We start from the raw sequence: 18,717 nt of genomic DNA, 5'->3' as shown, positions 1-18,717 counted from the left end.
AATCAAAACTTGTCCCGCGCCACACTGTGTTCTGTAATAAATTGCTGAAACCCACCTCTGGTTTGCGTCAGAGTTCTGTTTGTGTTTATTTGTAATTAATGAACGTCTGACTGCTCATTTAGCACCTTTTTACAAGATTGCCAAAAAAAAAGGACATGAAACATTGGTTTTAGTAGAAGTCGCAAGTGAAGTCATTACAAATTAAGAGCAATGAACATCATCTGTGGCGTAATATTGATTACCACAAAAAAGTATTTTGACTTGCTCCTTCTTTTCTTAAAAAAAAAAACAAAAACAGTCTTGGTTTCAGTGAGGCACATACAATGGAAGTGTAAAGGAGACCAATTTTTTAATGTTCAAATTATTTTTCTAATTTATAGACACAAGACATACAATATGTGTCCTAATATGATTTTAGTGTGTTGAAATTGCTTACTAACTTTTTCTGTGTAAAATTCTAGCCAAATTCACGCTTCATTGCCATGACGATTTTCTGTCAAACAAACCCTAAAATGACTGTAAAAATAGGCTATTTAGTCAAGTGTCAAGTCAAGTGGTACAGTTAGTACAGTACACAGTGAAACGAGTCATTGAAGTCATTAAAACAAATTTTTTAACTACTCCACAGATTTAATATTAACAAACTATAGTTTTGGCAAGTCATTAAGCACATCTTTGTGCATAACACAAGTACATTTTACAACAATTGTTTACAGACAGATTGCTTCACTTTTAAATGACTATCACAATTCCAGTGGGTCCGAAGTTTGCATACACGAAGTTAACTGTGCCTTTAAGCAGTTTAGAAAATTCCAGAAAATGATGTCAAGCCTTTAGACAATCAGCCAATTAGCTTTAGATTGGAGGTGTACTGATTTGGAGGTATCGCAGTCATGACTGATATGTTGCTTGGAACTGCACCCAAGACTTTCACCCAATGTTGCACTTGTGTATATGGTTGCGTGACAATTAAGTGATTTGATTTGTGTACCAGTGGATGTATTCTGAGGCCTACCTTCAAACTCATTACCTCTTTACTTGATATAATGGAAAAATCAAAGGAAATAAGCCAAAAGCTCAAAGTTTTTTTGGACCTCAACAAGTCTGGTTCATCATTGGGAGCAATTTCCAAATACCTGAAGGTACCACATTCATCTGTACAAACAATAGTACGCAAGTATAAACACAATGGGACCATGCAGCCATCATACTGCTCAGGAAGAAGACGCGTTCTGTCTTTTAGAGATGAACGTAGTTTGGTGCGAAAAGTGCAAATCAATTCCAGAACAACAGCAAAGGACCTTGTGAAGATGTTGGAGGAAACAGGTAGACAAGTATCTATATCCACAGTAATACGAGTCCTATATCGACATAACCTGAAAGGCTGCTCAGCAAGGAAGATGCCACTGCTCCAAAACCACCATAAAAAAAGCCAGACTACAGTTTGCAATTGCACATGGGGACAAATAACATACTTTTTTAAGAAATTTCCTCTAGTCTGATGAATATAAAAATTGAACTTTTTGGCCATAATGATGATCGTCATGTTTGGAGGAAAAAGGGTGAGGCTTGCAAGCTGAAGAACAAAATCCCAACCGTGAAGCACGGGGGTGTCAGCATCATGTTGTGGGGATGCTTTGCTGCAGGAGGGACTGGTGCACTTCACAAAATAGATGGCATCATGAGGAAGGATAATTATGTGGATATATTGAAGCAACATCTCAAGACATCAGCAATGAAGTTAAAGATCAGTCACAAATGGGTCTTCCAAATGGACAATGACCCCAAGCATACCTTCAAATTTGTGGCAAAATGGCTTAAGGACAACAAAGTCAAGGTATTGGAGTGGCCGTCACAAAGCCCTGACCTCAATCCGATAGAACATTTGTGGGCAGAACTGAAAAAGTGAGAAGCTAGTGGAAGGCAATCCAAAAAGTTTGACCAAAGTTAAACAATTTAAAGGCAAAACTACAAAATACTAACAAATTTTATGTAAACTTCTGACCCACTGTGAATGTGATGAAAGAAATAAAAGATGAAATAAATAATTCTCTCTACTATTATCCTGACATTTCACATTCTTAAAATAAAGTAGTGATCCTAACTGACCGAATACAGGGAATTGTTTTTACGATTAAATGTCAGCAATTGTATCTATCTATCCGTCCGTCCGTCTATACAGTATGTATCAGGGTACTGAAGAACTTTAAAATTGTTACTTTTAAATTGATATTGCCTTCTGGAATGTTTCCATTAGTTAAACTTGATTTATTTCATTTTATGACTTCAGAAGACATAGAATATAGATTTGATGTTGTTTTTGTCCTTTTTGGAGCTTGGAAGAAAAGTCATAATGAACTGTCATTGTATGATAGCTGCATAACAATACTTCAAAGAAATTCTCCTTTTGGTTTCCATAGAATAAATAAGTCATATGGGCTTGAAACAACATAGGGGTGAGTAAAAAGCTTTAAAATCTTGAACACCCCACCATAATGTATCGTTACTGTTAATGACCTCTAGAGGACAGTATTGACCCAATTTAGGGCTTTGGAGTGGCCAATGTATATTACTGTAATATGCACTTTGAGGAATAGGTATCCTTTAAAATGCTTTATCTTTCAGATATATGAAGAATACTAACACTCAATATCACCTCAATGTCACTTCCAAAATCACCTGACTGAGATGGAATGCAAACAGTGTTTTACAGTTTCGAGGGCTGGACTATAATACTGAATATGAGACTATATAAGGAAGTAATTCCTGTTAGAATAGCAGTTTTGTTCTTGACTCCCAGTGTGAACAGGCAGGAAGTGTTCAAGGTAGGTTATTTTGTCTTTTTGTTTTGGATAGTTCACCATATGTATTAAATGTGGTTGTATGTTTAAATGATTAGTAATACAAATCAACTGCTATTTACTATGAAATTCCCAAACAAATCAGAAAATATAAAAGGTATTTTTATTTATTTTTTGTATTTCAAGTGTGGAACACTAGGTGTTGGGTGCAGTATGCTACTGCTTATTTTATAACACAGTGAATAATTATTTAAAAATGTTTGTGTCACTGGACAGGAGAACTTGCCCTCTGATTTTGGAGTACAAAACAAGTTTAAATATTAAATTAACCAGTTCTACACTCCAATCTCTGGTTTTAAATAGATTATATTAGATTGTCTTGGATTGTTTATACTGTAAACCCATTATTGGCATGGCTGCACTTTCAAAATGAAATTGTCACTCCTCGTATTCTCATAAATATACCATGAAAATTTCGGAGGGTATGTGTTTATGTTTAAAAAGTTTGTTTTTTATATAGGCACATTTCTTAAAGTCTTGATAACAACAGCAACAACAAAGCTATTGAACATTTTCAGCGGGATAGTTCACCTAAAAATGACAATTCTCTCATCATTTAGTCACCCTTATGCCATCCCAGATGTGTATGACATTCTTTCATCAGCCGAACACAAACATAGATTTTTAGAAGAATTCTCAGCTCTTTTAGTTTTCATGTGAATTTTCATTTTTGGGTGAACTATCACTTAAGATACAGAGTTCATTTAACACATCTAAATCCTGTAGTGGGGAAAGTTGTCACAATATGAAATTTTAATATGAAACAATCCTCAGTAATATACTTCATCAGGTCTGCTTTTAAAATGCATAAATAATACAAAAAATGTCAACAATGGCTACTTAAGCTACAAAAAAACGTTTGAAAACAAAACACAATAACATTGAAAAATACTTCTAATTATTTTTTTGTATAAAAGCATTAAAGAACAGATTATTGCATCTTCTAACACAATTTGCTTAGTAGAATAAGGTTTAAATGAACATTTGTTGGAAATGTTCCTATTGTTGGCGACCATAAAATACAATTTGAGCCTTATGTGGGTATATTAATTTTATATGATTATTCATTTTACTTTATTAAAAAAGGAGCTTTACACAGCATTACACAGATGCTTCTAAAGCTACTTTTTTAATAAAGTAAAATGAATTTGTGGTTTGTGGATTTACTCACTTTCTGAGCATAATTATGTTCATACCATACATCTAGAGAACAGTAAAATGGAATACAACACGTAATACTGCAAGTGAAAGTCAACAGGGAAATATCCCTATTCTATGACCATATATCTATACTGTACTGTAAGTGCAATGTAACAAGCAATCTCTGTTAAGATACTGTAATAGAGTGCAATAGTGCCCACCGATTTTTTCAGCCATCTTTGTTCACAAAGTATTCTTCCCAAAACATTTTACATAGTGATTTCCTAAAATCCTTCGTATGAGTTTTAAGCAATGAACTAAACCAACCAGCACCGAAGTGATTCACAACATTACAAAAAAATTATTTAAAATTCAGGCAAAAAGACTGCAAGTGTTTTTAAAGAACTACAATCCCATAAGGCATTGTGAATGACGCAATTGCATGAAAAACTAAGGAAATGTATAAAACTCTTAATTTTAAGCTGTTGATTATAACTATAGAAAAAAATGTGGACTTTCACTCTCAGGATCATGGGTAGTGTAGTTCATCGGCAATACTGGTAATAAACATGATTTTTAAACAATGAGGCTGAAATAACACAGACTGAGGGCCTCAGCAAAAGCCAACAATATTCCATTGATTAACAACTTTAGGGCTCACGGTAGGTCTGTCCATAGAGGTTAATAAGTTACTGTTAAAAAACAATGCACATATGGAAAATAAATGTATGGGATTATTATTCCCAGAAACAGACATTTGGGATAAAACTTGTTACATCATACACATCAAAAACAGAGAAAACAAAGGTATTAATGTTGCAAACTTCACTGGACTTGTTTGTGTTCCTTGGTTCAACGGCCTCTCTATAAGACAAAGTAGAGAAAAAACAAAACAATGAAAACATAAGTGTCCAGTCATAAAAAGAGCTGCTATACAGCAGCATGTAAAATGGAACAATGTGGCAAATTGTGTGGCAACAAAATAAAGAACAAGTAAAGAATGTAGGGCAAGACTTCATTTTATCAATCTGGAATTTATTGTAATGAATAAAAGTGGGCAATTGTGGAGGACTACCTGAACCACTGCTGTAACCATGCTGGTTAAAACAAGCGGTCTTGGCAATGTCAGCCAAAAAGCTAAGTCATTTCAGAGGCAGAGCGTGTTTTTGCAATTTGATGAAAGATTACAGACACTTCCTTATTGTCATAGTGTGCACCAATACATTATGCAAAATAAGATCCTGGAGCGTGTATTAAATCATTTTACACACCTTTGATGAGAAGCTCAACACTGCGAAAAACGGATTCCTCTGTGATGAAGCATGAGTACCTTCCTGCATCAGTGCTTTTAAGATTCTTGAGTCGGAGGGAAAAGTTTCCTTTCACATATTCATGGGGAAAGGTTTCAGCTCTGTTCTTATACTCTGGCTTTTGTCCATCTAGTGAATCTTTACCCTTAATTATATCAAACACGTTTAAGCTCTCGTTGTGTCTCCAATGCACTACCATCTCTTCAATTGTAAGATTATCTTTGTTTGAAGAACATGGCAAGACAGCAGATCCACCAAAATAACCCTTAACTGTGTCATTCAAAGATCCTAAAACACAGACAAGAATAATAATATAAATACATTATAAGAAAAGTGTTAGTGTTAAGTGTTTTAGTGCTCACCTTCAACTACCAGTATTAACAGAAGAAATGAACAACAGCGCCTGTAAACATGGGAAGAAATGACAAATTTACCGTTAGAGTAACTGTAAACAATTTCAGCACATGCTGATTTGATAAAACATGACGAACCATTGAAAACGTGCTTCTCAACTTGCATGTTTTGCAACAAAAGCTACAATTATTGTGTACTATTGTTATATGCTTTTACAGAGAATATACATTAATTATTTACGGAAACAAATGGAGTTCTTAAACTAAAGTTCGGGAGCAACTTCCTCATCTAATCTTCCAATCAACCAGCAGAGTGTATAAGCCACACTCTACCATATCCATCCTCAATCTTTATAAGAATTCCTGCCCTATGGCTTCTCCAACAATAATCCAGTAGGGATAGTTCCCCCTAAAAAAATTTGTTTACTCACCCTCATGCCATCCCAGATGTGTATGACTTTCTTCTGCAGAACTCAAATTAAGATTTTTGAAGAATATTTCAGCTCTGCAAGACCATACAATGCAAGTGAATGATGACCAAACCTTTAAATGCTGCTGCATTCTGGATCTCCAATTGATCCAGAATCCAGCAGCATGTCTGGTCTTTAATGAACCTAAGAGAGCACATGTTACACCACTCTTTGTCTCTCTCCACTGGCTGCCGGTTCATGCACGTACTAAATTCAAGGCCCTGATGCTGGCATACAAAACAGTCACTGGGTCTGCTCCAGCATACCTAAAAACATTTATGCAGAGCTACTTTCCCACCAGAAGCCTGCAGTTGGCTAAGGAACGTCGCCTTGTCGTACCAAAACAGAGAGGCACCAAAACACTTTCTTTCACTTTTAGTTTCATCATACCACGTTGGTGGAATGACCTTCCCAACTCAATCCGTGAAGCTGACTCACTCTCTAACTATCTTCAAAAAAACGGCTAAAAACACATCTTTTCCAAAAGCACTTAACCAGTCACTAAATATATATATATATATATATTTACATTTCTTGTTGCACTTAAATCTGTTTTGTAAACTATTCTGATGATAGTGAAACTTTGTAGTATGGCACTTTTCGTACCACTGTCTCCTTAAGATAATTCGCTTATGTTTTCCTCTTTTGTAAGTCGCTTTGGATAAAAGCGTCTGCCAAATGAATAAATATTATTGTAAATCTTCAAAAATCACATAAAGGCAGCATAAAAGTAATTAATACAACTCCAGTAGTTGAATCCATGTCTTCAGATGTGATATGATAAGCGTGGGTAAGAAACAGATCAATATTTAAGTCATTTTTACCATAAATCTCCATCATTTACCAGACCGTCCAGGAGGTGGCGATATGCACGAAGAATGCAAATCGCCTAAAACAAAAGAAAAAGAATGTGGAAGTGAAAGTGCAGGTTTATAGTACAAAAAAAGACTTAAATATTGATCTGTTTCTCACCCATCAATTTGGAAGACAAGGATATAATTACTGGATCATATGGATTACTTTTACGCTGATTTTTGGAGATTCAAAGTTCTTGTCACCATTCATTTGCATTGAATGGACCTACAGAGTTAAAATTTTCTTTAGAAAATCTTCATTTATGTTCTGGAGAAAAAATAAATTTTTATTTTTGGGAGAACTATTCTTTTAAGTAGTACCTTATTGGGGTAAATGTATAGCTCAAATTGAGACTCATCCTGGATCCCCTCCTTTGCCACATACATTTACCCTTTATCACTCAAAGATTATATGGACAGTCGAACTTGTGAAAAGAAACACAAACGTTATTATGTAGAAACAGGCAAAAAAAGTTACGTTTTTTGTTCTCAGAGGAACTGAGAGAGGTACACAATAGGTCCTCAGGGTAGCTATAATTATCTACCCAAAACAAGTTATATGTCTTAACTAAATGTACAGAAAAGGTCGCCTTGACGATAATGTTGTAGGAGCCAACAGCTTTTAAACTGTAAAAAGCCTGAGATTATGGACCGTGGATCTTAAAAACTTTATAGGCCTAGTTATACTTGTTTATATGGATATATCGAGATCAAAGCAACTTTATTTAAAAAACATGTTAAAATACCAAGATTATCCATTTAGGGACGTAAAATGTTTAATTACCGCCTTTCTCTATTGTTGGGTGCTTTATCTTCAATATATCTATAACAAAGTAATTCGTTATCAAACAATGCAAACTGTATTTAGCAAGCATGGCTAATTTCCTGAGAAACGGAGTGTGCGATATTCACACGCGAAATATTTATATTATGAAATAATATTCAGCGTACCTGATGGTCATGGTGCACCGATTTATGTGCATATAAATACGTTTTCAAAAGTGGATTATTCTACCATCAAACCGAAAACGAAATCAAAACCATGCGGATCAGACACGAATGTTACTTCATACGTCAATCTCGCGAGACTCATAGTAGTGATGTGTCGTTCATGAACGATTCGTTCATTTTGAACGAATCTTTAATATGACTCGGGACTACCGAGTTGTCTCAGAGAGTGATTCGTTCATTTTGTGTTGACCGCGCATGCCCGCAACATCGCATAAGGTACATGAAGTCATAAATGATTAGTTCATCTTTCGCGAGTCTTCGGGTTCGGCCGGGTCCGAGTCTTTCGTTCTTCCTGTCAGTCCCATAGAGACTATGCTGCTGTCAGTACCGGAAAGAGAAATGATTAGTTCGTCTGGTTCGGTTTCGGCCGGGTCCGAGTCTTTCGTTCTTCCTGTCAGTCCCATAGAGACTATGCTGTCAGTACCGGAAAGAGAAATGATTAGTTCGTCTCTTCGGTTCGAGTCGTTCGTTCTTCAAGTCATACTCACAAACCCATAGCACTATGCATTTTGCATATTGTGATTTAAGTTATATGGTTATGCTCTGTGGCTTTATAGTGTCCTTTTCATTCTTATTTATTTTTTATTTATTTTTATTTAATTCCTTTTTGGATAGTTATCCAATTTTTTTAAAGCATTGTTGGCAAAAAATAAACAAACAATAAACATCCAGTCAATATAGTGTGTACAGTGTTGTAATAAGCTATGTTACAAAGGTGTAGGTTTCATAGGTTTATTAAATAACTGCATATTTAAGTTATATACTGTGACTTTTCACAAAACAACTCATAGACTTTTTAGGTGATTTTTTATGGACTAAAAAACATAGTGAATGGAAAAATGCATGAATACTACATTCTACATTACTACATTCAATGTTATAGAAAAGAATCTTCATGACAGAAATTCACAAATACATATGAAAAAAGATACAATTTGAGACCAGAAACTGTAAAAGTAAAAATCAAATAAAAAAACTAACTACAACATGTTTGTAAGAATGATGTGAATTATGAACTAGGTTAAGTATTTAATAGGGCTGTCACGTGACAAAAGAACGAAGGACTCAGACTCGAAAGATGAACTAATCATTTCTGTCTCTGCATAGTGCTGTGCTATGGGTTTGTGAGTCTGACTTGAAGAACGAACGACTCGAACCAAAGAGACGAACTAATCATTTCTCTTTCCGGTACTGACAGCAGCATAGTCTCTATGGGACTGACAGGAAGAACGAAAGACTCGGACCCGGCCGAACCCAAACCCGAAGACTCGAGAGTCGAGACTTGAACTAATCATTTATCTTTCCGGATCCGGACCGGTATGCTGCATGTGCATGCAGTCAGTGAGTGCATTGGCTGCTGTGTCACACCACATGGCCCACACACAGACACTGACGAGTCGACATCGACAACTAAGTATTTTTAACGTTTTGAAGTTCGAACCCGATGACACAAGAGGCAGAGAAAAAGGAGGTGAGGTGAACTAACTGCAATAGCTTAAACTTAAGACCCAATTAATAAATTAACATTTTGGTTTCTTATAAATTGGCTTTGGCTGCATTACCCTATAGTTTATTTTTATTTATTTATTTCAAATTGAATCAACATTTTCGTAAGTAGACTACTTGATGTTTTGGGCTATTTAACATGACATTTAATTATATTCTGCTGAAATGAACGAAATGAACGAAATGACTCGAAAAAAGATTCGTTCATTTTGCTGAACGAGACTCAAAGATCCGAGTCAGTAAAATGATCCGAACTTCCCACCACTAACTCATAGAGCAACGAGGAGCGCTCGACAAATCTCGTTTGAGATGAGCAAATTCCTAAGGCCCTGTCCAAATGGCACACTCCGGACTTGTGGACTTCCTCAGAGTCCACACTTCGGTGACGTCATGTAGTGCAGACTTATAGGGCCCCTCGCGCAAGTCCACAAGGGCGCATTGAGAGGTATTTTTGGGACAGACTCGATCGTGAAGCGTGGTTATTGTTGGACAGGAGCTGCAGGTTCGGTTCGGGGAAATATGCTGCCTATTGTTGTTGTTTTTACTATTGTGTTTGCGAGATGGCTTGCCATGCAGAGAAATCACATTTATACGCTCCGACGTCGTAGAAGACAAGATTATTTTTCATGCATACAAAAGCTGATGTTATGCACGGAGGAAAGGGTAAGCAAGTAAATGTTATTGACTTTGTAGATAAACATATAACTTGTCAAAAATCGTTAATGCATTAAGTCATTATTATTTGATTTACTGTTTAATTTTCTTTTTTCTTTATATACATATATATATATATATATATATATATATATATATATGTATATGTATTTTATATTTTTTATGTGTACCTTGTTTTTTTTATGTCGTTTTTCATTTACAGGTTTAAATATCCATACTTCACTTACATATGACTCAGTAAAGCCCTGCCATTCGGTTCTATATTATGAATCGTTATGCGATCAGCCTATTATTCAGCACGCTATTACTATGTTTCAGACATCAACCACTGGTCGATGACCATAATGTTTGTATAAACTGTAGGTAACAACTGGTAAAATGTACACAGTCATAAAAACCATAATGATACTTACACTTAAATATTTTCTTCTCAGCCATGTTATCAATTGTCTGTGTCCGTGAGCGAAAGCGCTCTTCACACCAGTTGTCTGATTGGCCTTTCGCAAGGACTCCTGGGTACTTGAAGTGCGTGAAGCCTGGATCTATGCGGGCTTCGCGGAAGACCGCTTCAAGGGTACAAAGGGGGCGCTGCTGAGCACACTTCAGAGCGTTAAAATGCTAAATGGGACGGCCTACGGACTCGTAGACTCAGCGAGCACGCGCAATTTAAGTCCACGAGACCGAAAGTCCGCATGAAGTGCGCCATTTGGGACAGGGCCCAAGTCTATCTCTGTGTCTCGTTTGGAAGGCTGCGTCCTCCGGAGGTCGCATTGGTCGGCAGCATACGTCATCGAGACTGTCCTTGTTAGCGCATTCACCTTGTTTCAGAAAAGCGAGTAGGACACTCCGAATGCAGCCTTGGAACGCGACCTTCTTCCACGGGAATTCGGAGGATGCACGAGGTGTATCCTTCGTGGCCGCTCGCAACCCACAATTCTTTGCTTCAATGGAAATTAACATAATTTTCCCCAAAAAATAAAATAAATAAAATTACGCAAATTTGCCCGAAAATGGGATGTTCAAACACAAGTAATGTTAATTCCCACGTTAAAGGGCACCTATTATGGAATTTTGAAAATTACCTTTCATGTAGTGTGTAACATAGATTTAAGTGAACAAAAACATCCTGCAAAGTTTTATATATGAAAGTTCACCGTAAAAAAAGTTATGGTCTCTCAAAAGTAGGAGTCGACTCTGAGTCAATGTAATGAATCGTTTTTCCAATGAGTCATTTTCCTTTTTGTTGTGACGTCAAGACGAAAAATTGTCAAATTTGCCGCGCCCACTCATTGCGCGTGCAGACACCAGGGAAAACTTGAAAACATCATGTCGACAACAAGACACTGTGTTCTGAAGTGCGTATCAAAAGCGACCTTTTTTTCACTGCCCAGGGACGAGCATGTGAAGAATCAGTGGCTAGAGTTTATATTTACAACTATACCACACAAGTATAGCCCGAACCTTGTGCTGTGTTCGCGTCATTTTAATGACGATTGCTTTACGAACATGAATGCTTTCAAGTGTGGATTCATGAGCGGTTGATACTGAAGGAAGGTTCAGTACCAAGTTTATTTGGATCAGCTTCCTCCTCCGAATCACAACCTGTAAGTATTATTAATAATTGTTGCTTTTATGTGTTTTTTTTGTGTGTGTTATGTAAGTTACGCTCAGCGCAGCTTCTAGGTCTCCAATGTCAATTTTTTTGAAATATGTGAAATGTTTGTCGATGTTATTGGAGTTGTCATAAAGAATAGAGCAATAACTTGTAGTAATGCAGTGCTTTACCAATATGTTTATGTGTTGGGCTAACGCAAACAATAACTGATTGGGTGTTTACCACCGAACTTTGGGCTATGATCGCTAACATATATCAACTCAAATTCCTTCTCTGGTTTTGATTTTTTTATTACAAAGCGGTGATGGGCGTTCCGTTTCCGACAATCTCTGCAGAGTATACCAATCACAACTGACTGGGTCATCTGACCAATCACCGCAGATTAGCGTCACGCAAAGGAGGGGTTTGGAAAAATGAGTCGTTGAACGAATCATTTGGGAGTCGGTGAGCAAATCAGGTAAACATAAATGCATATTATAAGACAACAAAAGTGTTTTTTGTCATTGCATGCATGTAAAACTGTTGTTGGGGACTCCCAAAACAATATTAGGAACATTTTAAATGCCATAATAGGTGCCCTTTAAAGTACCTAGTAGATGAATGCAGAATATGTATAATTATAGTAATATAATTACAATAAAATACACCTGTAAAATCTATTTTCCCACAGTTTACCTCATACATTCCCTTCCAATGGGACTTTTCCCTTCCCACTCAAAGCTTGTTAAAGAGTGGCGTGCTGTCATAGCAAACATGATGAGCTCTGTTTCTGTTTCTCCTACGAAGGCTCTCTCGTTTAAACAAGGTTTGTGTATAGGGGGATGCTCCATATACTGCAGCCTTCAAAGGACACGCCCCAGCCTTCAAAACAAGACACATTGCAATCAGTCCACCGTCAGCCATCTTTGGAACACTCTCAGGAGGTTATTTCTATTCATGACAGCGCAGCATACTGAAATCTTAATGGTTGGACAAGATGACGATCAAAGAACATATTTCAAATCAGCAATACAATTTGATAATACTGGAATTATGAATTGTGCTTATTTACCTCATATTATGTTAAAACACGCAATTTTCCTGGCTTGTATAGTTAATGCACATGCGTGTTAGCGAGTTGATTGACAGGCAATGTCTGTATCTAAAAGGTGATTGGCTCTTTTACCTGTAACATGCTGTCTGGACCAGGCACGTCCGGTGACGTGACGGCTTGAGGCTGTCTACACTAGACGCATGGACACGTACGTTCTAAAACGTTTAATTTGTGTAGGAGCGCCAGTGGGTGCAGCGCAAATTGGAACACGACACCTGTTTATTGTCGGCACGATGGACACACTGCAAATGATGTTTCCAGTATAGACAGTTTAATTGATTATAATGTGTTTTTTTAAATGACGTGCTGCTCGCGTCCAGTGAAGACAGGCTGTAAGGTGGGACTTCCTTTCTACATCCCTTGACCATTGTGTGCTAGCTTATTGGTTGGGCGTTCCAATTTCTCCCATTCTTTTAAATGGAAGTGGTCCGTCTCTGCTAAGACTCTGGCAAGTCCGCCCGGTAAATCGTGTCCCCATGGGGGTAACCGTTTGTAGTGCCTGAGCAAAAACCCATCATGTTATCGTAACAACATGTCATTGAAGTCTAGGGCTAACTGAAAATCACAAACAATGACACATCTTTAATTTCACAATCTATAAATTAAGTTATATTGGCATACATCATAAAATCATTTTAAAGGATTTTAACTCAGGCAGTCAATATAGTACCCTTTAATAGGTCCCTCAGCCAATGGAATTGCTGTGACGTCAGAGGGAGACACGGTTTTCATGGAGGACTCTGTTTCTCACAACACCTGTCAGAAATCTGTCTAATTTGCTGTGATGTCATGACGATATATGCTAAACAATTTCCTGCAATGCGCCACAGTTTTTTTTTTTTTTTACAAGAGTACATATAACATGTCAGGGGTTTATCATGGATTTAACAAATAAAAAATATTTAATCCATGAATTACACTACCTTCATTTAAGGAAAGTTTTTTTTTCTAATGTAGGTTCTAATCACTTATGGCTTTTTCTCTGCTCATGAATGCAGCAAGCGATGTCTGAATATGTTATCCACAAACACTAATCTAGAGTCAGTTTTTTACATTTCACTTATCATTAAGGTGTGGATTTGGCTTTGGGAAACTGACCAGCAGTTTCTATGCGAGACAAGGACGTAGATTGACTTGAACATTGGTGGGCTAATGGGATAACCATCCCGTTATTTCACACTTGCAAAAATGGAAAGCCTTGAGATCGGGGCCAGATGTAGGCTTGGGCAGAGTTGGGATGAGCCCACCCAAACGTGAGTCTTGCCCACCCAATCAAACATTTGGGAAACACGGTTTTAAATAATATATATATATATTTTTTTTAAAACTTTGTGCATTGGTTAAAAGCAATATGGAGGCGGGCTGTGTGTTGCAGATCAAGAAAAATAAATTAAATGCATTGCATGACAAAATTATCTTACAGACCTGGGGGCTCGTCCAGGATATAATAGTGTGCATGGTGTCGTTGGGATGTTAGGGGTTAAGGCTTTGTTCACAACAATATCATATTTAGGCAGTTGTTCTAACACAGATACTGCTGCAAGCATTTGATTAGCCTCTTTTCGTTCAGGACCTTTGTCTCAGAATAGTTTCATTTTCTTCCACACCTCATATAACTCTTTCATGTATTTATAATCCCACTGAGGGTCCCCCAACCCTCCTTTAACCATAGATTTGGATTTGCTCATTAATCGATCAATAAATGAGCCATCTCTAGGATGTGGATCTAATTGTGTTTTTCCTTCTGACTATCCGGCCACATTACTAATATAAGGTTCTGTATTAAAACCCTGGTTATTGCGAAACATCCACTGTTTTGGAGTTTCTTTCGATAATGGCCGACTTATTTCCTGTCCCATAATGTCACCCTTTTAATAATACTGCAAACAATTTCCCGATCGACACTGTTCATGTCGAACAATAATGCAGATAAAATTCCTATTTTTATTCCCCGTCTTTTCCTCAGGACAATTCTGTCCCCTTCTTATTCACACCAGAATAAGGATAACCTTTAAACTACTGCAGCGGTGATGAGGTTTTTCCTATTTATAATAGGGTTAAACCTTTCTTCGTATTTATAATAGGGCAAAAATCAAATCGTCTCTATGAAGATGCCTCCGCGTGCAGAGTAATTAACAAATTTATTAACGATATCAAGCCAAATTAAACTACGTCCTTTTCAATCTCTCATCAGACAGGTTAATACTTGATTATAAATCAGTCTTACCTGTCTGGAGAGATCCCGGATGAGCCCCCATGTCTTGTAAGATAATTTTGTCATGCAATGTATTTAATTTATTTTTCTTCCGTCAGCTCAGCTGAGGGAAGAAGGATTTGATAGCTTGGGTCTCTGTCATTTCTTTCTTCCCTCAGCTGAGCGGCATCGAGATGGGGATTGCAGATCAAGAAAAATGAAATTAAATACATTTCATGACAAAATTATCTTACAGTAAAATAACTTTATTTTACACTAAACCATCATTAAATCTAGTTTACATGAGGGAAGTATTGTGTGCCTGTTAATGCATGGTTAACTTGCATCAAGACAAAGTCAATTAAGTCAATGAGTGGATATTTCAGTACAGTAATTCATAAAAGCCTTTATTGTAAATGATCTTATTGATAAATAGGTTTATAGTGCATTTTCAAAGTGTTGTCCAATTAATTCAGCATGTGCAGCATTGTTAAAGAGTGCTTTTAGCCACCTCATCTCATCTCTCACTCCAGCTGCAGGCAGCACGGAGCATCACTCACGCGCCCTGTTTAAACTGTAAACTAGACACAGGCTGCATCCAAAAACTGGAAAAAGTTGCATTCGGAGGCTGTATATTGATGGATGAAGATAGGATGATATAGGTGCTTTTTAAATTGTTCAGATAGTTCCATTCATCCAAAAACACTGACGTTTAAACCATTAACTGATAAGGCAGCTGCCTACAGTTTCCGACCAAAAAACAGCCCTAAACAAACCAAAGTGTAGTTCCAATCCCGGCGTCCTCCATTGGTGATGTTGATTTTTTTTTGTTGTCGTTTTTGCTATTGAAGTGCATGTGCAAATAGCATCAGAATAAATATTTTCAATACTAGAGGACGTCACTATGATGGTACTTTATGAATGCGAATGCAACATGGGAAAAGTCTCCTTGAGGGTTCCATTCTTCTCTTCTAGAAAGTTATTAAGGGAAAAGTACCAGGACTGTAGGAGGGAAAGGGCCTATAACCTAATATTCATTTGTCTCATTCTTCTTTGACAGGCAAGTTTCTTCTTATCTGCCACCTTTGCAAAAGTAAACACGTTGTATACCTCCACCGCATCTGCTCCAGCAACCATGTCAATCCTTCTTTCATCAGCGGCTTCCACCTGTTCAATCACTGCAACATACAGCTCAAACTGCTGTTTGAAACGCCTCCAGTTTGTGTCAACAACCTCAATGACCCAGGCGGTTTTATTGCATCCATTGTTTGAGCCCAACTCCTGGTATCATGTAATGTTCAGTTGTGCACAATAAATCAAACTCATTTCAGTTACTGCTCACGTGTCTTTAATACTTCCACTACATACTAAATCTCTCCTTCCCACTGCAATACTTCCCTCTACTGGACTAAATGACTACTATTAATCACTCATTAATATTTCTATTAAAAAAAAATATATCTGAAGGCACATTGCATTATATATCAACTTTAACCTCTGGGAATACCCATGGTGGTACTGCCCCTATTACCATCGATGGCCTTAAAACCATCCTTCAAACTTAAACTTAATTTCCCATCCAAAACCTTTCCCGTTTGCGCTGATATTCCCAACAATCTTTTAAAGGGATAGTTCACCCAAAAAGGAAAATTATCTAATTATTTACATACCCTTGTGATATACTAGGTGTGTATGATTTTCTTTCTTCACCAGAAAAATATTTTAGCTCCGTAGGTCCTTAAAATACAAGTGAATGGAGATTTCGCTTTTGAAGCTCCAAAAATCACAGACAGTCTGGAGAAATGTCATCCATACAACACCAGCTGTTAAATTCATGTCTTCTAAAGCAACATGATCGCTTTTGGTGCAAAAAAGATAAATATTTAAATATTTATATATTCTTTTAAAGATTTTTGGAAGTCATCAAACACATGCATATATTTTATGCATGCGTATTGCTGCTGTAAGCCACATATAGCTAAAAATGATATATCAAATTTTTTTATTACTTATCTGTGAGCTTGTTTGGCTGAATAATCTAATGTTATATCTTAGATGTCCAGAAAAAAAGATGCTATCCAGCACAAAAAGCATGCAAAACAAATCATCATAAAAATATGTTTTTGACTATTGGTGAGGCAAAGATTAGGATCTCAGCTTTCTAATGACACCTACATTCAATTTCCTTGTAATGAGGATACATGGTTTGTGCCAACTACAACATGTTTTAGGTTTACTGACTTATTGGTATGCACATGAAACTTTCTAATTCTAGAGACATTTACAAATGAAATACTTAAACTATGAAAACGATCCATTTTTCCTATTCAGCATATTGAAAGTTAGTATTTTTGCATAATGTTTTGCCTATGCCTTTTATGGTGATGTTACCTCCCAGGGCGTATCTTTCATATTATTTCCTTGTTACATCTGTGGATGTAGAAGTTGCATGTATATTGACTATACATTGTATGTTTTCTGTTGTCTCCCTTGTTTTCCCTGTCATCCCAACCAGGTAAATTTACATCAGCTGTGAGTGATTAAGATCGAGTGCTGAGCAGCTCTGATTGGTGCACTACCAGAAGAAAATGGGAATAAAGCTGATCTGCTAGGAGAGACTCTTTCCTCCTGCCCCAGCGTTAATAGCCTTTTGTTTTAGTGCTGCTGTTAATTGGAAACTATAAGTTGTTCTTTATGTTAAACTTACCCCAATTTAAACATACTATAAGTTCCTTTGTTGGTTGTGCGATCATTTCCACAACCATTTGTTTTTACCTATCTTTAAGTTCCTTATAACTTGTTCGTTTTCTTCCCGACCCCTGGAAGGGGAGGAAACGTAACCGTGATATTTATCAATTTCAGTGTTTGATATTATATTTAAAACTGTGTATAAAATGATTTTGGTTCTATGTTGAGTCGCCATTTAATGTCCAATGTAAAATATGGGTCCTGAAGCAAAAGAATCATGAGAAGTAGTCTTGTAATAGGCTGAATAATGATGAGTCAGATGGTCATTTTTATAAAGTAAACACCAACAGAACTCTGACGCAAACCGGAGGTTGATTTCAGCTGTTCAGCGATTTTCTTTCATCTCAAATTACATAATTTCAATGCAAATCAATATTTTATGTCCATGTATTTATTTGTTTAGTAGCTGTATAATAATCGGGATAATGTACAGTCAGCCGGTTGTTATCGCTAAATGATTCCCTTCAGGGTGATTCAAGAGCTTTGCCATAACAACCAACTGACTGTACATTATCCCTTATGTATTAACACAGTGGAGAAACTACTGTAGGATCTTATGAGCTCCAGTGCAAAACGTCCATTAGCCCCCTTCCACCCTCTAGATTGATCTCATTGTGAATTCGGCGACAGGAGGTTGGAAGTTATTCAGCTGAAATCAGTCTGTGCTTGGAAAATAAAAGCACTGCCCCTAGTTGCCAAAGCTGGAAGTGTTTTTAACCGTTTTATGGGTCTAATGTCCACAGGGTGGCACCAAAAGCAAGTTGTTTTTAGTTGTAAATGGTGTAATAGTCAACAGGAAAGAATATTTTATGAACTTTACCCCCAACCCTAAACCTAACAAGCAGTGAAGTAAATTTTTTTATTTTAAAGTTAAAATGCAACCTGCA

General features: G+C 36.8%; 2 protein-coding genes across 7 annotated transcripts in view; one reads left to right on the top strand and one right to left on the bottom strand.

The window, feature by feature from the left end:
* Positions 1-18,717, top strand: part of LOC127639384 (U6 snRNA-associated Sm-like protein LSm3) — a 39,071-nt gene that overhangs the window by 2,600 nt on the left and 17,754 nt on the right. The window contains exons 1-3 of one of the 4 annotated variants that reach the window (XR_007969958.1): positions 2,802-2,825; positions 12,095-12,252; positions 16,143-17,597. The gene's annotated coding sequence lies outside the window, so the exon portion shown is untranslated. Of the gene's footprint in view, positions 1-2,799; positions 2,826-10,337; positions 12,253-16,142; positions 17,598-18,717 lie in introns of those variants that run through there. The other 3 variants (XR_007969959.1, XR_007969957.1, XR_007969956.1) reach the window with 3 other exon arrangements.
* On the bottom strand, positions 3,717-8,357 carry LOC127639385 (T-lymphocyte activation antigen CD86-like). Of its 3 annotated transcripts, none has more exons than XM_052121365.1 (4): positions 7,310-8,357; positions 5,674-5,714; positions 5,273-5,599; positions 3,717-4,865 (listed from the first exon to the last, which is right to left on the bottom strand). In XM_052121365.1, the coding sequence occupies exons 1-4, from the start codon at positions 7,369-7,371 to the stop codon at positions 4,774-4,776; spliced, it is 522 nt and encodes a 173-aa protein (XP_051977325.1). In that variant the 5' UTR covers positions 7,372-8,357; the 3' UTR covers positions 3,717-4,773. The 3 variants fall into 3 exon arrangements, with proteins under 3 accessions (XP_051977325.1, XP_051977327.1, XP_051977324.1); XM_052121367.1 differs by having other exon boundaries at positions 7,940-8,350; XM_052121364.1 differs by lacking the exon at positions 7,310-8,357 and having other exon boundaries at positions 5,674-7,303.

Source organism: Xyrauchen texanus, chromosome 48 (assembly GCF_025860055.1).
Source record: "Xyrauchen texanus isolate HMW12.3.18 chromosome 48, RBS_HiC_50CHRs, whole genome shotgun sequence".
Classification (NCBI taxonomy): domain Eukaryota; kingdom Metazoa; phylum Chordata; class Actinopteri; order Cypriniformes; family Catostomidae; genus Xyrauchen; species Xyrauchen texanus.
The sequence above is the reverse complement of the archived record's forward strand: the minus strand, read 5'-3'. Positions and strand labels throughout refer to the sequence as shown.

What these genes read in the sequence shown, in the direction of transcription:
- LOC127639385 (XM_052121364.1), bottom strand. Translation starts at nt 5,830, where the DNA reads ATGCAAGTTGAGAAGCACGTTTTCAATGGTTCGTCATGTTTTATCAAA. An exon ending in GTTAATACTGGTAGTTGAAG is followed by an intron (nt 5,600 to 5,673) that starts GTGAGCACTAAA and finishes TCTGTGTTTTAG; the next exon opens with GATCTTTGAATGACACAGTT. An exon ending in TGTTGAGCTTCTCATCAAAG is followed by an intron (nt 4,866 to 5,272) that starts GTGTGTAAAATG and finishes TTTGTCTTATAG; the next exon opens with AGAGGCCGTTGAACCAAGGA.